The sequence below is a fragment of the Salvelinus fontinalis genome, chromosome 26 (genome assembly GCF_029448725.1).
Source record: "Salvelinus fontinalis isolate EN_2023a chromosome 26, ASM2944872v1, whole genome shotgun sequence".
In the NCBI taxonomy this organism is placed as follows: Eukaryota; Metazoa; Chordata; class Actinopteri; order Salmoniformes; family Salmonidae; genus Salvelinus; species Salvelinus fontinalis.
In genome coordinates, this window is record NC_074690.1 from 27,108,085 (window position 1) to 27,126,687 (window position 18,603).

The window sequence follows — 18,603 nt, forward strand, 5'->3', positions numbered from 1 at the left end:
CTCCACAGTGTTGGTGGTAATCGGGCAGGAGTGTGAAGTCTGATATCTGGGATCCTCTCCTCCAGCTGTGAGAACATGTCTGTTTGTGATGTTACACAACATGGATTATTAAGAGTTGTTCCCCTTAAATGGCATCACTCTCTTTACCCCTCTGTTAATCTGTGTTGAGATGAGGGTGCTGGTGAAGAAGAATGATTTTGTTTTATTATTCTGAGTCAGTGTATTGGTATTGGCCACCATGGACACTTTTTTCAAACCAAATTATTAATGACGGCATGGCACTTAAAAAATATGTGCTATGATAGTTATTGTTTGGTTTGTAAAGAAACCCTTTTTCTTTACAAACTCCTAGTAATACCTCAAGCCCAAGTATCCACACAACTTTCCTTTCCAGAAATAAAATATATATAATTAAATATCTCTTGTTTGTACAGGGCTGTAAGTTTACAACTTCTATGCTGTGCAAGGTAGGCCTAATTCTCCCCCCGGGGGAGCAACAGAGAGGAATCTGTGTGTGTGCCAGTCAGAAGGTGAGGGGTGTTCCTTTCTCAGAGTGGTTAGCATGAGCATAATGCCATTCTAGGCAAGAGGGCAGTGACACACAGTTTGCCCTTCACACCCCGTACTGTCTTTGTTTATCTAGTCTTTAGTCTCTTAGTCTTTTGACAAGCAACACCTTTGACTCTTGTAGGACTGATTCTATGGGCCTTGAGCCAACAATGTAATGTTACATTTTACCCAAAGCTATGCCAATTTGGAGCAATAGTCTTATTAGATGTTCTGGAAAATGTGTTTTAGCGGGATGTCTCGCCTTGTGAGGTGTTGATTTACTTAATGTTTGTTTTTGTATGCCTGTATGAATGCAGAATGCTGATGTAAGTCTATGAGCTGATATACATTGGTGGCATATCATTGAAGCACGTTATTACACTGAAATAATAGCTCAAATGCAACGTGTTATTCATTAGAATAATAGGCCCCATTCCCCTTTGCATTTTGTACTTTGCACGTTTTGTAAACCAACACGCACTATTCTATTCTATCCACACCCATATCAGGTGGTGATTCACTGCATAATGGTGGAATCAATTTTCAACAATCTTCTTTATAAATCTAGAGATCTAATGCAATCAGGAGTATGTGGACATTTCGATCAAATCTACTCATGGTATTTTGAGTGACTCAGATCTCCTCTGCAGTGCGTGTGTTTTGATGTGTTACCAAATCAGTGTCAATCCTTGTGTTTAGGCATGACTCCTGCCAACACATTTTCAATTACACTGCAATGTGTACAATGATTTACAGTGTCTTCAGTAAGTATTCACACCCATTGACTTTTTCCATATTTTGTTGTGCTACAGCCTGAATTTAAAATTGATTAAATGTATATGTTTTGTCACTGCCCTACACGCAATATCCCATAATGTCAAAATGGAATGATGTTTTTCAACATTTTTACAAATTAATGCAAAATGAAAAGCTGAAATGACTTCAATCAATAAGTATTCAAGCCCTTTCTTATTGCAAGAAGTAAAAATGTGCTTAACAAGTCACATAATAATGCATGGACTCACTCTGTGTGCAATAATAGTGTTTAACATGATTTTTGAATGAGACTACCTCATCTATGTCCCCCACACATACAATTATCTGTGAGGTCCCTCAGTCGAGCAGTGCATTTCAAACACAGATTCAACTACAAAGACCAGGGAGGTTTTCCAATGCCTCGCAAAGAAGGGCACCTATTGGTAGATGGGTAAACATTTGTAATATCCCTTTGAGAATGGTGAAGTTATTAATTACACTTTCGATGGTGTATCAATACACCCAGTCACTACAAAGATACAGGCGTCCTTCCTAACTCAGTTGCCGGTGAGGAAAGAAACAGTGCAGTGATTTCACCATGAGACCAGTGGTAACGTTAAAACAGTTCAAGTTTAATGGCTGGGATAGGAGAACTGAGGATGGATCAACAGCATTGTAGTTACTCCACACTAGTAATCTAATTGACAGAGGGAAAAGAAGGAAGCCTGTACAGAATAAAAATATTCCAAAACATGCATCCTGTTTGCAGCAAGGCACAAAACTAATACTGCAAATGTTGCATAATCCAGGTGTGGAAAGCTCTTAGAGACTTACCCAGAAAGACTCACATGTGTAATCCACAGGAGGTTGGTGGCACCTTAATTGGCAACGATGGGCTAGTAGTAATGGCTGGAGTGGAATAAGTGGAATGGTATCAAATACATCACCCACATGCCATTCCATTTACTCTGTTCCAGCCATTATTATGAGCTGTCCTCACCTCAGCAGCCTCCTGGTGCAATCAATGCCAAAGGTGCTCCTACTAAGTATTGACTCAGGGGTGTGAATACTTATGTAAATTAGATATTTCTGTATTTAATTTTCAATAAATGTGCAAATGTTCTAATGTGCAAATGTTCTAAAAACATGTTTTCATTTTGTCATTATGGGATATTGTGTGTAGATGGGTGAAAAAAAAATATGCAATCCATTTTGAATTCAGGCTTTAATACAACAACATTTTGAATAAATCCAGGGGTATGATTACTTTCAGAAGGCACTGTGAATATATACACTAGATGACTGACAGGGGGCGCTGTGTTAAAGCCACCACACGTCCATCTTGGCACTCCCCCACCATTGTAAAACATACATTATATTTACAAAAGTATGTGGACAACACTTAAAAATTTGTGGATTCGGCTATTTCAGTCACACCCGTTGCTGACGGACGTATAAAATTGAGCGCACAGCCATGTAATCTCCATAGACAAACATTGGCAGTAGAATGGCCTTACCTGAAGAGCTCAGTGACTTTCAATGTGGCAACGTCAAAGGATGCCACCTTTCCACCAAGTCATTTCGTCAAATTTCTGCCCTGCCCCGTTCAACTGTGTTGTTATTTTGAAGTGTAAACGTCTAGGAGCAGCAATGGCTCAGCCGCGAAGTGGTAAAATGCACACTTGTGGCCTGCTGGAGGTCATTTTGCAGGGCGCTGGCAGTGCACCTCCTTGCACAAAGGTGGAGGTAGCGGTCCTGCTGCTGGGTTGTTGCCCTCCTACGGCCTCCTCCATGTCTCCTGATGTACTGGCCTGTCTCCTGGTAGCGCCTCCATGCTCTGGACACTACGCTGACAGACACAGCAAACCTTTTTGCCACAGTTCGCATTGATGTGCCATCCTGGATGAACTGCACTACCTGAGCCACTTGTGTGGGTTGTAGACTCCGTCTCATGCTACCACTAGAGTGAAAGCACCAAAAGTGACCAAAACATCAGCCAGGAAGCATAGGAAATGAGAAGTGGTCTGTGGTCACCACCTGCAGAACCATTCCTTTTTTGGGGGTGTCTTGCTAATTGCCTATAATTTCCACCTTTTGTCTATTCCATTTGCACAACAGCATGTGAAATTTATTGTCAATCAGTGTTGCTTCCTAAGTGGACAGTTTGATTTCACAAAAGTGTGATTGACTTGGAGTTACATTGTGTTGTTTAAGTGTTCCCTTAATTTTTTTGAGCAGTGTATTTATTATTATATATATTTTTTAAACAAAACTTTTTTCACAAAACTAATGCACTGGACCTTTAATCAGCCTTTATTAGAGAACAGATAAAGCCCCTCCACCCCTAAACTACTTCCCACGAGTATGATAATTAATACAAAACATTACAGCATTGCTACTGTCTTCACTATGATATAAACATGCTAATCAGTCCTCAATGTCACACGACACATATACAGTGCCTTCGGAAGGTATTCGGACCCCTTGACTTTTTCCACATTTTGTTACGTTACAGCCTTATTCTAAAATTGATTGAATAAAAAAATCCTCAGCAATCTACACACAATAACAAAGTGATAACAGGTTGAGAGATTTTTGCAAATGTATTTCAACTAGAAAACATAAATACCTTATTTACATAACTATTCAGACCCTTTGCTATGAGACTCAAAATTGAGCTCAGGTGCATCCTGTTTCCATTGGTCATCCTTGAGATGTTTCTACAACTTGATTGGAGTCCACCTGTGGTAAATTCAATTGATTGGACATGATTTGGAAAGACACACGCCAGACTATATAAGGTCCCACAGTTGACAGTGCATGTCAAAGAAAAAACCAAGCCATGAGGTCGAAGGAATTGTCCGTAGAGCTCCGAGACAGGATTGTGTTGAGGCACAGATCTGGGTAAGGGTACCAAAACATTTTTGCAGCATTGAAGGTCCCCAAGAACACAGTGGCCTCCAACATTCTTAAATGCAGGACGTTTTGGAACCACCAAGACGCTTCCTAGAGCTGGCCACCCGGCCAAACTGAGCAATCAGGGGCGAAGGGCCTTGGTCAGTGTCACCTCCAGAACCTGATGGTGATACTGAAAGAGCTCCAGAGTGCCTTTGTTGAGATGGGAGAACCTTCCAGAAGGACAACCGTCTCTGCAGCACTCCACCAATCAGGCTTTTATGGTAGAGTGGCCAAGACGGAAGCCTCTCCTCAGTAAAACACACATGACAGCCTGCTTGGAGACAAAATGCACCTAAAGACTCTCAGACCATGAGAAACAATATTATCTGGTCTGATGAAACCAAGATTAAACACTTTGGCCTGAATGCCAAATGTCACGCCTGGCACCATCCTTACGGTGAAGCATGGTGGTGGTGGTAGCATCATGCTGTGGGGATGTTTTTCAGCAGCAGGGACTGGGAAGCTAGTCAGGATAGAGGCAAAGATGAACAGAGCAAAGATCCTTGATGAAAACCTGCTCCAGAGCGCTCAGGACCTTAGACTGGAACGAAGGTTCACCTTCCAACAGGACAACAACCCTAAGCATACAGTCAAGACAATGCATAAATGCATGGGGACTTGTTTGTTGGAAACTGGCATATGACACAACGTTAAAGCTTTTTTTGAATGATTAGCCTAAGTTTTAGATTGATTGTTAGACAGATTTATACATTTGGTAAAACACACTAGCACTGCATGGTTTGCATGTTATTGAGGTGTCAAGCAAGAAATGCTCGAAGGCTACAGTTTTGCCCAATGTTATCAAGTGTAGCATGTCTAATGCATATTTGATGAGGCCATGAGGGCTGGTTGGTGGGTTGCACTAGGGCCCGTGGCCTTAGAGTAGAGCAAAGAGAAGCTAGGCTAGGGTCCTACCCAGGTGTTTCCCCTTTACAACGCAGCGTTTGGAGATCTCCATCACAGCAGGGATGATGTAACACATTTCTCTGTCTGACAACCTCTCATTACCATTTGAAAAATAATATAAAGACAGAAAGAACATAGTCACTCATCTATTAGTTCTTCTTTCTGCATCAGCATTTCCCCAGCTGTGTTGACAAAAACGATTAAACAGTGAATTGCTACTGCTTAAAGGCTATACTCTAAATATCTACTACTTAACCATCTCTCTGCTGCTCAGGATTTGCCTTTGCTTTAAATCATTATGTAATGTTACATAAAACATTGTCACCACTGAGTATTGTTAGTCTATATGTCTCTTTACTAAGAAGTCAGCCACAAATCCTTGGTTTGCGTTGGATCGCAAGAAACTCTGCAAGTGATGACTCACCTAATATTGGCAAATCAGTTGATTTGGGGCTACTGCTCTTTGTTAAGGCTTGTTCTAAAGCAGGGTTGGGCAAAATGTTGGGCTCGAGGGCCACATTGGGAAATTCCACATCCATGAAGGGTTCAACGTAGGGCTGCACAGATTTTCTTTTGACTGATTTGTTCAACAAAATCAATTTGCGGGCCAGATAAAGGGCAGTTATTTCAAAATATATAGGCCCATTATCATTTCTACATACTTTCTATACAGTTTTAGACTTTCAACTGTGGCCTGTAGTGTTTTTTTAAGCCAAAATAATAATAAAAAAAAAAAAGCAAAATCAACCACCCCTGTTCTAAAGTTGAAACACATCCATTGTAACATTACTGTATAGGCCTAAGACAGCTGTGACTGATTACAGTAATGTATGCAGAGCGGAGGTGACACCACAAACAAAAATGAGAGGGATTGAAAATACGCTGCCAAATATGCCGATGCCAATAAAGTGGTATACAACTTATACTGGCCATTATCATTGTGTTGTTTATGGCTTAGTTTAGTCTTAATATAGCTGTCACAGGGAGATGGGTCTGGTAGAGACTAACTAGCCCATAATGAATTATGCACTGACAGATTAACTGGGCGCCACATCAAGAGCCAGCACACTATTAAAATTTGAACATACATGCTGTACACATTTATTGCCACCATATTTCCAGGACTTTACTTTATTGGTGTGTCGGTTTAATCTAAAAGAGTTCTCAGCATCCATTTAGTGTCCAAGGGATAAGTTTAGTGTCCAAGGGATTTAGTGTCCAATATGGAATTAAATATTCACTAGACACCAGCCGTTTCTAAACAAGCATCTTGGTCCCATGTTGATATTCTCCAATGCTAAGGCCTGGTTTGCACTGCACATACAGGCCACTGTGTACATTTTTTCATGTTAGACTTGAATTATGTTGGCTTGTCTTTAATGTTAGTGAGCAAACTGATAAACTGGTGTGTAGGCTTTCAAAAGGCGAATTAAGCAATAAGGCCTGAGGGGGTGTGGTATATGGCCAATATACCACGGCTAAGTGCTGTTCTTAAGCAAGACACAACGCAGAGTGCCTGGATACAACCCTTAGCCGTAGTATAATGGCCATATACCACAACCCCCTGAGGTGCCTTATTGCTATGATAGACTGGTTACCAACATAATTAGAACAGTAAAAATACATGTTTTGTCATACCTGTGGTTTACGGTATGATATGCCACGGCTGTCAGCCAATCAGCATTCACGGCTCGAACCACCCAGTATATAATCTGTTTTTGACGTCATGCTGGTTAACAGTGTGGTGCAGCATCTGTCATAATTGAGTATTAATGTAGAGCTGAAAAGGCATCTAAAGCTTTCACCAACTAGCCTTGTCCTCCATGAGGTCAGTCTCTTTCTAATTAATATTTTAGTATTTATACTGGACTATTGCATGTAGAAAATTGTACTTTGAAACAGCATTTGCCATTCAAATTGAAATACAGAGGCTCTTCGTCAAGTCAGTTTACCACAGAACTTAGAACTACACAGGTCAGTCAAATAATTCATAATTTGGTGGGTGCTTAGATTTGATCTGTTTTACACATGCACAAGTGTGTATTATACGTATGTGTAAAATGGAAATGTATTTTTTTGCATATCCCAACTTCCCCAGAGACACCTTCGGAGAGACGGGTCACGGCCAGGGTCAGCCATTATCAATGGCGACCCTGGAGCAATTAGGTTTAGTGCCTTGCTCTGAAGGACACATTGGCAGATTTTTCACCTTGTTGGCTGGGTAATTCGAACTAGCGACCTTTTGGTTACTGACCTAACAGGTAGGCTACCTTCATTTGACCAGTTTCTCGCAGCAGGAAAATACTCCTGCAGCAACAGGAAATGTGAATTATTGTGTGGATTTTAATTAATTAACATTTTTGTTGATACATTTTTAGTTGGGGCAAATGGAAATTAGGGCAAGTGGAAATTAAACTTTAGAAGCATTTTTAAACCTCGATTACACAACAAGTTTGCTTTCCTGCTGTGCAGGGCATTTCCTGCAACAACAGGGTGATCAAATTAAGATCCTACGTCTATACGCCATCTAAAAACCCCTCATCAAACACACTGTATTGTTTTTGTGTGCTCGTCTGTGAGAAAATCAATGAGTGAGACCCAGCCTGGTGAGATAGAGTTGAGTCTGACATTGACAGTGGCGTTCCATCCCACCGCCCTCCCACCACATTGCACCTGGGTAATCTATCTATCTGCTAGGTTATCTTTGATATCTGGTGCTTTCCCCGTGATGTTTCCACCTGTGATCCTGCCAGGGGAAAGAACGGAGAGTCCAGTCAAGCCATTTTATTATAAATGTTTTTCAAATCATGTTGTTGGGTGGAGTAGGTTGCTTTTGTTTTATTCCTTGATGTTTATTTTCTTGGAAACATGTACATGACATATACAGATACTGTGATTTGCTTCTCATTTCCTGTGTTGGGCCTAATTTACTTAAATGGCAACAAAATATAAATTTAGTGTGAACATAATGTAATGTTGTTCCCTGGCCCTCCCACAGGTGATAGAGTGAGGCAGCGTGCAGCATTTGTCCAGGCCAGCCCAGGCCCAGGGGAGTGACCAACCGAGCGGATGCCCTAGACTGTGCGGCAGGGGCGGCAGGCTCAACCATGACTCGGCTGATGTTAGGCCGGACCCTGGAACGCATCTGCAAGGCTGTCCTGCTGCTCTGCATGGTGCACTTTGTCATCATGATGATCCTCTACTTCGACGTCTACAGCCAGCGCTTCGATCAGATCTTCAGCCGCTTCAACAACGGCCGCAACTCCAGCCGCAACGGACACCACTACTACTACAACCTCAGCCGGCCCAACGCCACCTTCGCCAGCTACCTGGCCACCGCAGACCAGCTGCTGCCCAGCGTACGACCTGAGGGAAACCACACACCACCAACTGCCAAACCTATACCACCATGCCCGGAGATACCCCCTGGTCTGGGTAGGTGATGATCCCCCTTTGCACTAATGACTAATGAAGTAGTACGTTTTTCACATTAGGGTACCGACCCAAACCATACTCAAATCAATTCAAATTTGATTTGTTAAATGCTTCATAAACAACAGGTGTAGACTAACAGTGAAGTTCTTACTAACTTGCAATGCAGAGAGAAAGAAATGGAGAAATAATAGAAGTAATAATAAATACACAATGAGTAACGATAACTTGGATGTATACACGCGGTACCAGTATCAAATATAATACAATGGTATTTGTAACGTGCCGAATACAACAAAACCTTACCGTGAAATGCTTACTTGCGAACCCTTAACCAACAATGCAGAGTTTAAATAAAGTAAGAAACATTTTCTAAAGGAAAAATAGTTACACAAAAGAACAATAACGAGGCTATATACAGGAGGTACCGGTACAGAGTCAATGTGCAGGGGTACGGGTTAGTCGAGGTAATTGAGGTAATACGTGCATGTAGGTAGGGGTAAAGTGACTATGCATAGATAATAAACATAGAGTTAGCAGCAGCGTATGTGAAGAGTGGGAAGGAATGTGAATGTATGTTTATGTGTGTGTGTGGCGTCAAAATGCATGTGTGTGTTGAAATGTCAGTGTAGTATGTGTGAGTGTGTAGTTAGAGTCCAGTGAGTGTACATCGAGCCTATGCAAGAGTCAGTGAAAAAATGGTATTAAATCAAAATAAATTAAGGGGGCCAATGCAAATAGTTCAGGTAGCCAAATGATTAACTGTTCAGCAGTGTTATGGGTTGGGGGTAGATTCTGTTCAGGAGCCTTTTGGTCCCAGACTTGGCACTCCGGTACCGCTTGCCATGCAGTAGCAGAGAGAACAGTCTATGACTTGGGTGGCTGGAGTCTGACAATTTTCGGGCCTTATCTCTGACAACGCCTGGTATTGAGGTCCTGGATGGAAGGAAGCTCGGCCCCAGTGATGTACTGGGCCGTACGCACTATCCTCTGTTGAGCCTGGCAGTCTGATTCCGAGAACTTATTAAACCAAGCGGTGATGCAACCAGTCAGGATGCTCTCGATGGTGCAGCTGTATAACCTTTTGAGGATCTGAGGTCCCACGCCAAATCTTTTCAGCCTCCTGAAGGGGAATATGCGTTATCGTGCCCTTTTCAAGACTGTGAAGCTTTCGACCCGCTCCACTACAGCCCTGTTGATGTGAATGGGGGCGTGCTCGGCCCTCCTTTTCCTGTAGTCCGCGATCAGCTCCTTTGTCTTGCTCACGTTGAGGGAGAGGTTGTTGTGTCTCTGACCTCCTCCCTATAGGCCGTCTCATCGTTGTCGGTGATCAGGCCTACTACCGCCATGTCATTGGCAAACTTAAGGATGGTGTTGGAGTCGTGCGTGAACAGGGAGTACACGATGGGACTAAGCACGCACCCCTGAAGGGCCCCTGTGTTGAGTGATCCAGTTGCATAGGGAGGTGTTCAGTCCCACGGTCCTTAGCTTAGTGATGAGCTTGGAGGGCACTATGGTGTTAAACGCTGAGCTGTAGTCAATGAACAGCATTCTCACTAGGGCTGTCCCCGACAAAAAAAAGGTGGTCTGTCCTATTACTCAAATCGACTATATGCACTGAGCTTTTCTGATGCTTTAATTAAATAATTAAGACACTCAAATGACTAGAGGGAGTCCGAAGAACTGCTCTTAGGCCTACAGTTCGATAGTGGTTATACAACATTTACATTTTAGTCATTAGTACAGAGCGATTTACAGGAGTGATTGCATACATTTTTCATACATTTTCAGAATGCTCCCCAATGGGACTCAAACCCACAACTCTGGCTTTGCAAGCGCCATGCTCTACGAATTGAGCCACACGGGACCCAAGGCTGCTGTACTAAGCCTACTAATGATAATTACATGACTTATTATTATGATCATCAAACTTATTATTATAATGATGATCATAATAATAATAGTAATAATAACAATAAGAAGGAGATCAAGAAAAAGGAGGGTTGTTGTTACTAAGGGAAGGGGGGATACCTAGTCAGTTGTACAACTGAATGCATTCAACTGAAATGTGTCTTCTGCATTTAACCCAACCCTTCTGAATCAGAGAGGTGCGTGGGCCTGCCATAATCTACATCCACGACTCTGGCGCCCGGGGAACAGTGTTGTTATTATTATTATAAATATTGTTTTTCAGACAATTTGGAACAGTGTAAACAACACTAAATAAATTATAAATAATACCAGAGAGGCTGTTCTAATGAAAAAAAGAGTGTAAAGCCTTTATTACAGCAAAGCAAAGATTAAAAACAGTTGAATTTGGGAAATTGTTTATTCGACATGTTGTGTTTGCGTGAGGCTTGGTGCTCATGGAACCAGTAGGCTATTAAACAAACACTCAAACAGGCAACAGAAGCAGGATCTGTCGTATTTCTGTAGATACAGTATACATGTACTGTACATGGATGATTTATAAAGACAGGCTCATTTAACACTTAGGCTATTGATTATAGACCTAATTAAGTTGGAATTCCTTCTCTCCTCACTTTTCTTTGTCAATTAAGGCAAGGGCTGCTGCCTCCTCCTCCTCCATTGTTCAGAACACCAATATGCTGGATAACTTTGCTAATGTGCACATAGCAACATGGTCTAGGAAAAGATGCCAATTCAACAGCGCACTGATGTGTTTCAGAACCCCGGACAGCAACCACTATCCAACGCGGGAGAAAATGCATTTGTTATAAAGTCATATTATTTTTATTAGTGTTGCACCATTGTTCTTACATAATATAACCATATGTAATTTCAGTAGCACAGACTGATGGACTGTGCCATCCCCACAGCCTCCATAATGGATTAGTCCACTCAGACAGGCGCGAATCAGACAGGTTTCTTGTACACCATGAATTTTTTATTTATTTTTGCTACTGATCGACTAAAGAAATCTTGGTCAACCAACAAACTATCGACCAAACAATTGACCAGTCGACTAAATGGGGTCAGCCCTAATTCTCACGTAGGTGTTCCTTTTGTCCAGGTGGGAAAGGGCAGTGTGGAGTGCAATAGTGATTGTGTCATCTGTGGATCTGTTGGGGCGGTATGCGAATTGGAGTGGATCCAGGGTTTCTGGGATGACGTTGTTGATGTGAGCCATGACCAGCCTTTCAAAGAATTTCATGGCTACAGATGTGAGTGCTACAGGGCGATAGTCATGTTTAATTTTGTATTTATGTGTTTAATTTCTTTGTACTTTTACCCCATTTTCTCTCCAATTGGTAGTTACAGTCTTGTCCCATCCCTGCAACTCAGAAGAGGCGAAGGTCGAGAGCCATACGTCCTCCGAAACATGACCCTGCCAAGATGCACTGCTTCTTGATACACTGCTTGCTTAACCCGGAAGCCAGCCGCACCAATGTGTCAGAAGAAACACCATCCAGCTGGCGACGGAGGTCAGCTTGCAGGCTCCCGGCCCGCCACAAGGAGTCGCTAGAACACGATGGGACAAGTAAATCCCGGCCGGCCAAACCCTCCCCTAACCCGGATGACTCTGGGCCAATTGTGCGCCGCCTCATTGGTCTCCCGGTCACGGCCGACTGTGACACAGCCTGGGATCGAACCTGGGTCTGTGATAGTCATACTTTTTACATTGTCCTACTGTGGCTTTAACCAGGCCAGCAAACTAATTACAGCTCATAATCATTATTCAACCTGAAAAAGTGGATTTGGCAACAGTTAATTACTCTAATTAGTATAGTGTGTAGTAATCTGAAAAATAGATGAATAGAGGAATAGAGACCTGCATGTCTTCGAGCAGCAGACTCTCTCTGGCAACCACTTTCCATTCTAAAACGTGGTGGATGGAATGTTTACTCCAATTACTGTAAAAGCTAGTGTTTCTGTAGGATTTTCTGTCCCGCCCGGGTGAAACATACAATGGATTTCATATCAGCACTCTCCCCTGTAATATTTAAAGAAACACCTGTAGTCCAAATCAAAGTATAACTGACAAACACAACAGTATTCTTTCAAATACAGGAAAACACAGTCAACTAAGATATAGTTGTGTGGCGTTTGAGTTATTCCTATGCTTTCAGGCTTCCAGCATACTTAATTTAAAGCTATTGCAATACCAGTTACCTTAGGAATAATTCCTTCATATTCACGACAATGTCATTGTGAGGCCTTTCCTGTTCATTATGCAATCATATATGCATGTGAGCACCAGGCCTTTGCCACGCAGCTCCTGCTAATGAGTTTTAAGTAGAGCTGGAGAAGGAGTTGTGGGGAACCAACTCTTTATCTCATGACCTTCCACTCCTATGCATTCTCTTCCCTATTATTTATTTGGGTTGAGGTTTCCACTGAGTTTTCGGTTGTTAACTGGGATGTCTTTGGGAGCCACATCAGCACTTCTGAGGGGTTGCCATTCACTCCGCAGACAAGCACGCATTAGCGCAAACATCCCCGTAAGCACGCACACACCCCCCCCCACCCGACCTCAATGAGTGGTTGATGGACTTGCTCTAAAGCCTGTTACAAAGCATGGGCTTAACCGCAATCCATATGTATGTCATTGCAAAGAAGAGAGTTCCAACATTGACTTTCCTTCGTTACCTCATGTTATGTCCAGCTGGATAGATGCAAGCATCGAGCTGTGTTGTTCTTGTCGGTTTACCTCAGCTTCTCTCAGATGATCACTTTCCTACAGAAATGTGTGCCTGGAGAAACTGCAGTAGTTAGGCTTAAGTATCTTATCTACTGTTTTCTGGATGGTTTGTTTTAATGACCCCACTATGACAGGCTCAAAGTGGAAAAAATGAACAAGATGATTGGCTTATCAAGTTGTGGCTGAACTGTGTTCTTGCTGAGCTCAGCATATTCGGAAAGTGTTCTCACACTTTGATACCGGATGCTTCTGTTGACCAAGTATCATGGATCTATAGTTTGGGCCTGAATACAGAAATGATTACTGTTTATGCAAATTATGGTAATTGAACCAACCATTTCAAATCAATAAATATGTTTATCTCTACAAGTCCAGTTGATAGCCTACATTTTTGGATGGAGAAAGAATATGTTGTCGTCAACCAATTTCCCAAATCAGAATAAGGGTTCATTAGCCAGATTCATTTGAATCAACTATTCATAGGGTACATCAGGCATTGTATTACCAGCCCTCTAATTTGACTATTTCTATTGAATTAGATTTGATATAATGTTGTGACTGCCTGCTCTTTCCCTAGCATGGAGTGAGAGGAGGCTGCATGGTGTTGTGCATCATGGCCAGCCCAGGTAGCTAGCTGCCTCCCTGCCTCTCCTCTCAGTGGAGTAGGTGCCTGGGTGCAGAATACCTCTGTTTTAGTCACAGCCTGGTGCATATAGATAGATGGTGGTTGAGTGTAGAGGGAGGGATGGAGGCCCCAGGGAGAGGAGGCCTTGGCCAGGGGAGATATGGGAGACTCCAGCCTCCCAACCCAGCTGACAGGTGCTACTTGTATTGGAATGGACGCCCATCCCCTACCCCAACTCAGCTTTCTCTTCCTCCATCTCCCTCTCCCTGTCTCTCACACTCTTATTTCTCTCTCTCTCTCTTGTGGGCGAGGAGGAATTAATGGCAGTAAGTCAGCTGTCAATACGGGTCTGTAATCTCCACAACCCCTAACAACCAAATTAATAAATTGTAATGGCAAAACGTCTTTTCTCCACGAGGAAGGAAATATCTGTCATGGTGGCAGTATATTGGAATATTTGGACCACAGAGTTATAGAGAGAGCAGTGTTTTATGAATGCTGTAATAGTACCCACTCAGTGCAGTGCTGGTGTTGTTTAGCCCATGTTAGGGTTGGTGTCCAACCCATAGGTTGATTAATTTATCTTTTTCTCGATAACGCCGTCAAAACCCCTTAACTCATATGTTGTCATAGTTTGGAATAGATGGGAAAGAGTGAGTTGTCTACTTTAGGTTAAAAACTGAACTTGAACACACACCTACAGTATCCTCAATGAGCCTTTGTGCTGAGGTTATTGTCATAATAACTTGGTCTGCTCCTCCTGTCTTCAGAAGCTCAGAACCACTGATCTGTGTAGAAAGAGGTCATACTTCCCTGCTGTACTAATACTAAGACCAGTCGTAGTGCCGCTGGGCGCTGGACCAACCACAATGTAGCATGCTGCTGGGTCCTGCTCAGCCCAGTCAAAACTGTTCGCTGCTCTGGCACCCCAATGGTGGAACAAACTCCCTCACGACGCCAGGTCAGCGGAGTCAATCACCACCTTCCGGAGACACCTGAAACCCCACCTCTTTAAGGAATACCTAGGATAAGATAAAGTAATCCTTCTAACCCCCCCCCCCCCCCCCTTAAAAGAGTTAGATGCACTATTGTAAAGTGGTTGTTCCACTGGATATCATAAGGTGAATGCACCAATTTATAAGTCGCTCTGGATAAGAGCGTCTGCTAAATGACTTAAATGTAAATGTAAAATGTCTTCACTTCGCCCCAACAGAGGAGACAGCTCCTTTTCCCTGGCTTTTCATTCGGGTTTCTCCTGGTGGGATCACACTGCTGTGGAAGTGTTGCTTTCTGAAGGAGGAGCACAGCTCAGAGAGAGAGCGGGTAAAGTTGATGCTATGGATGGCTGTTTGCTTAGCACGTACAGTAATTACCAGGTCTGGGGGTGATATATAGCCTATCTACTGGGAAGTCAGTTGAACGAAGCTATTACACTGCTTTGAGAAAGGACACCGTTGTACCGGAATGTTTACCTGCTTCCATCAAATCCAAATAAAATAATGGACTTTTTCTGTGCTTACACAGTAGTGGTTTTCAAATCTTTAAGGCTTTACATCTGAATTTAGCTTCCAGGCCAAAAGTTGGCATACTGCATTACTTTGGGGTTCAGTGCATGGCACCATATCCAGCATATATACACTCATACAGTAGATTCACCACTAAAGCTCTCAGTATAGGTTATAGTGACCCCATTAGTGATGGTACCTCCCGTCACAGTAAAGTACAGTATACAGTAAGTGACTTTCTGCTGTATGCACTGTATGCACTGCTCCTTTGCGCTTCAGACAGGAAAAGGAGAACACTCTCTTTACTTATTCATCCTCAAACTTCTCCTGCCTCTTTCATCCTCTTTTCCCCCACTGTTTTAATTTGAGTCTTTTCCCGTATTAATGGTGGTGTGACACTGGGGTTTTGCATTTATTTATGTGTTTCCCTGTCTGGGGCTGGGGTAGGGCAGGGTAGCTCTGAGGAAGAGGGCTTCTCTCAATAAGGAAGGAAGGTATAAATAGCTGCTGAGCATCATCACTTAAGCCCCCAGCCTCCCACCTTCTACCCCTTAACCCCCCAGCCTCCCACCTGCTTCCTTTCCTCCCCTTAATCCCCCCATCCTCCCCACCTGCTACCTCTAACCCTCACCACCACTCAACGCCCCAAGCCTCTCGCCTTCCACCCCTCAACCCCCCCAGCCTCTCGCCTTCTACCTTCCACCCCTTAACCCCCCAGCCTCCCACCTTCTACCCCTCACCACCACTCAACGCCCCAAGCCTCTCGCCTTCCACCCCTCAACCCCCCCAGCCTCTCGCCTTCTACCTTCCACCCCTTAACCCCCCAGCCTCCCACCTTCTACCTTCCACCCCTCAACCCCCCAGCCTCTCGCCTGCTACCTTCCACCCCTTAACCCCCCAGCCTCCCACCTTCTACCTTCCACCCCTTAACCCCCCAGCCTCCCACCTTCTACCTTCCACCCCTTAAACCCCCAGCCTCTCACCTTCTACCTTCCACCCCTTAACCCCCCCAGCCTCTCACCTTCTACCTTCCACCCCTTAACCCCCCAGCCTCCCACCTTCTACCTTCCACCCCTTAACCCCCCCAGCCTCTCACCTTCTACCTTCTACCTTCCACCCCTTAACCCCCCAGCCTCTCGCCTGCTACCTTCCACCCCTTAACCCCCCAGCCTCTCACCTTCTACCTTCCACCCCTTAACCCCCCAGCCTCTCGCCTGCTACCTTTCACCCCTTAACCCCCCAGCCTCTCGCCTGCTACCTTCCACCCCTTAACCCCCCAGCCTCTCACCTGCTACCTGCTACCTTCTACCCCTTAACCCCCCAGCCTCCCACCTGTTACCTTCCACCCCTTAACCCCCCAGCCTCTCGCCTGCTACCTTCCACCCCTTAACCCCCCAGCCTCTCACCTGCTACCTGCTACCTTCCACCCCGTAACCCCCCAGCCTCTCGCCTGCTACCTTCCACCCCTTAACCCCCCAGCCTCTCGCCTGCTACCTTCCAACCCTTAACCCCCCAGCCTCTCGCCTGCAACCTTCCACCCCTTAACCCCCCAGCCTCTCACCTTCTACCTTCCACCCCTTAACCCCCCAGCCTCCCACCTGTTACCTTCCACCCCTCAACCCCCCCAGCCTCTCACCTTCTACCTTCCACCCCTTAACCCCCCAGCCTCTCGCCTGCTACCTTCCACCCCTTAACCCCCCAGCCTCCCACCTTCTACCTTCCACCCCTTAACCCCCCAGCCTCTCGCCTGCTACATTCCACCCCTTAACCCCCCAGCCTCTCGCCTGCTACATTCCACCCCTTAACCCCCCAGCCTCTCGCCTGCTACCTTCCACCCCTTAACCCCCCAGCCTCCCACCTTCTACCTTCCACCCCTTAACCCCCCAGCCTCCCACCTTCTACCTTCCACCCCTTAACCCCCCAGCCTCTCGCCTGCTACATTCCACCCCTTAACCCCCCAGCCTCTCGCCTGCTACCTTCCACCCCTTAACCCCCCAGCCTCCCACCTTCTACCTTCCACCCCTTAACCCCCCAGCCTCTCGCCTGCTACCTTCCACCCCTTAACCCCCCAGCCTCTCGCCTGCTATCCTCTACCCCTCAACCCCCCCAGCCTCCCGCCTGCTACCTTCTGAATGCTCAGTGAATATTCAGTTCACGATGCAGTATATTTAATGAGCACCCTCATATAAGTTTAATACGGTAATGTTGAAAAGGGGGCTGCACGTTTTTGTTAAGGACAATAGTATGTTCTGGGTGGCTAGAAAGAACACTGTGTTTTTAGGAGTGTGGTCTCCGTTTAGGTTGCCCTCTCATCCTAGAACAAGAATAGTGGATGTATGGGGCTGTTATGAGTTCCACCAGAAGTCAATGTTTCATCTATTCATCTATTCCTTCCATTCACATTCCGTATGAGTAAATACTGTACCGGTTTTTAAGGGCTTCCTGGAGCAAACTTAGACCATCATCGATCTCAGCCCAGACGGTGAATTCGGAAGCGGGTCATGTTATGACATATGTACCATAAAAGAAAACGACTGAGCTCTGAAAGTGAACAGTTTATTAACTCCACTCAAACTGCAATGTGTTCAATAATACTGTGACTGTCAATTACCCAGCGAGACATCCACAATGACCCTGACAATGACACTAATGTGCTCTGGACACCATAACAGCATAGCAGGTGCTTTAACTGCATATACATGAGTTGAGGTTTCCTATCATCATCCTATCACAGCCAAGGATTCAGTAAATACAGTATATCACAAAAGTGAGTACGCCCCTCACATTTTTGTAAATATTTGAGTGTATCTTTTCATGTGACAACACTGAAGAAATGACACTTTGCTACATTGTAAAGTAGTGAGTGTACAGCTTGTATAACAGTGTACATTTGCTGTCCCCTCAAAATAACTCAACACACAGCCATTAATGTCTAAACCGCTGGCAACAAAAGTGAGTACACCCCTAAGTGAAAATGTCCAAATTGGGCCCAATTAGCCATTTTCCCTCCCCGGTGTCATGTGACTCTTTAGTGTTACAAGGTCTCAGGTGTGAATGGGGAGCAGGTGTGTTAAATTTGGTGTCATCGCTCTCACACTCCCTCATACTGACTGGTCACTGGAAGTTCAACATGGCACCTCATGGCAAAGAACTCTCTGAGGATCTGAAAAAAATATTTGTTGATCTACATAAAGATGGCCTGGGCTATA

At 44.3% G+C, this 18,603-nt stretch overlaps 1 protein-coding gene across 4 annotated transcripts in view; it reads left to right on the forward strand.

Moving 5' to 3' along the window:
- The window catches only part of b4galt2 (UDP-Gal:betaGlcNAc beta 1,4- galactosyltransferase, polypeptide 2), a 161,389-nt gene that overhangs the window by 6,179 nt on the left and 136,607 nt on the right, over nucleotides 1–18,603 (forward strand). For 3 of the 4 annotated variants that reach the window (XM_055883299.1, XM_055883303.1, XM_055883300.1), the window contains one exon: nucleotides 8,168–8,604. In XM_055883299.1, the coding sequence (XP_055739274.1) occupies nucleotides 8,277–8,604 (328 nt within the window). In that variant the 5' untranslated portion in view covers nucleotides 8,168–8,276. Of the gene's footprint in view, nucleotides 1–8; nucleotides 68–8,167; nucleotides 8,605–18,603 lie in introns of all 4 variants that reach the window. The other variant, XM_055883301.1, reaches the window with a different exon arrangement.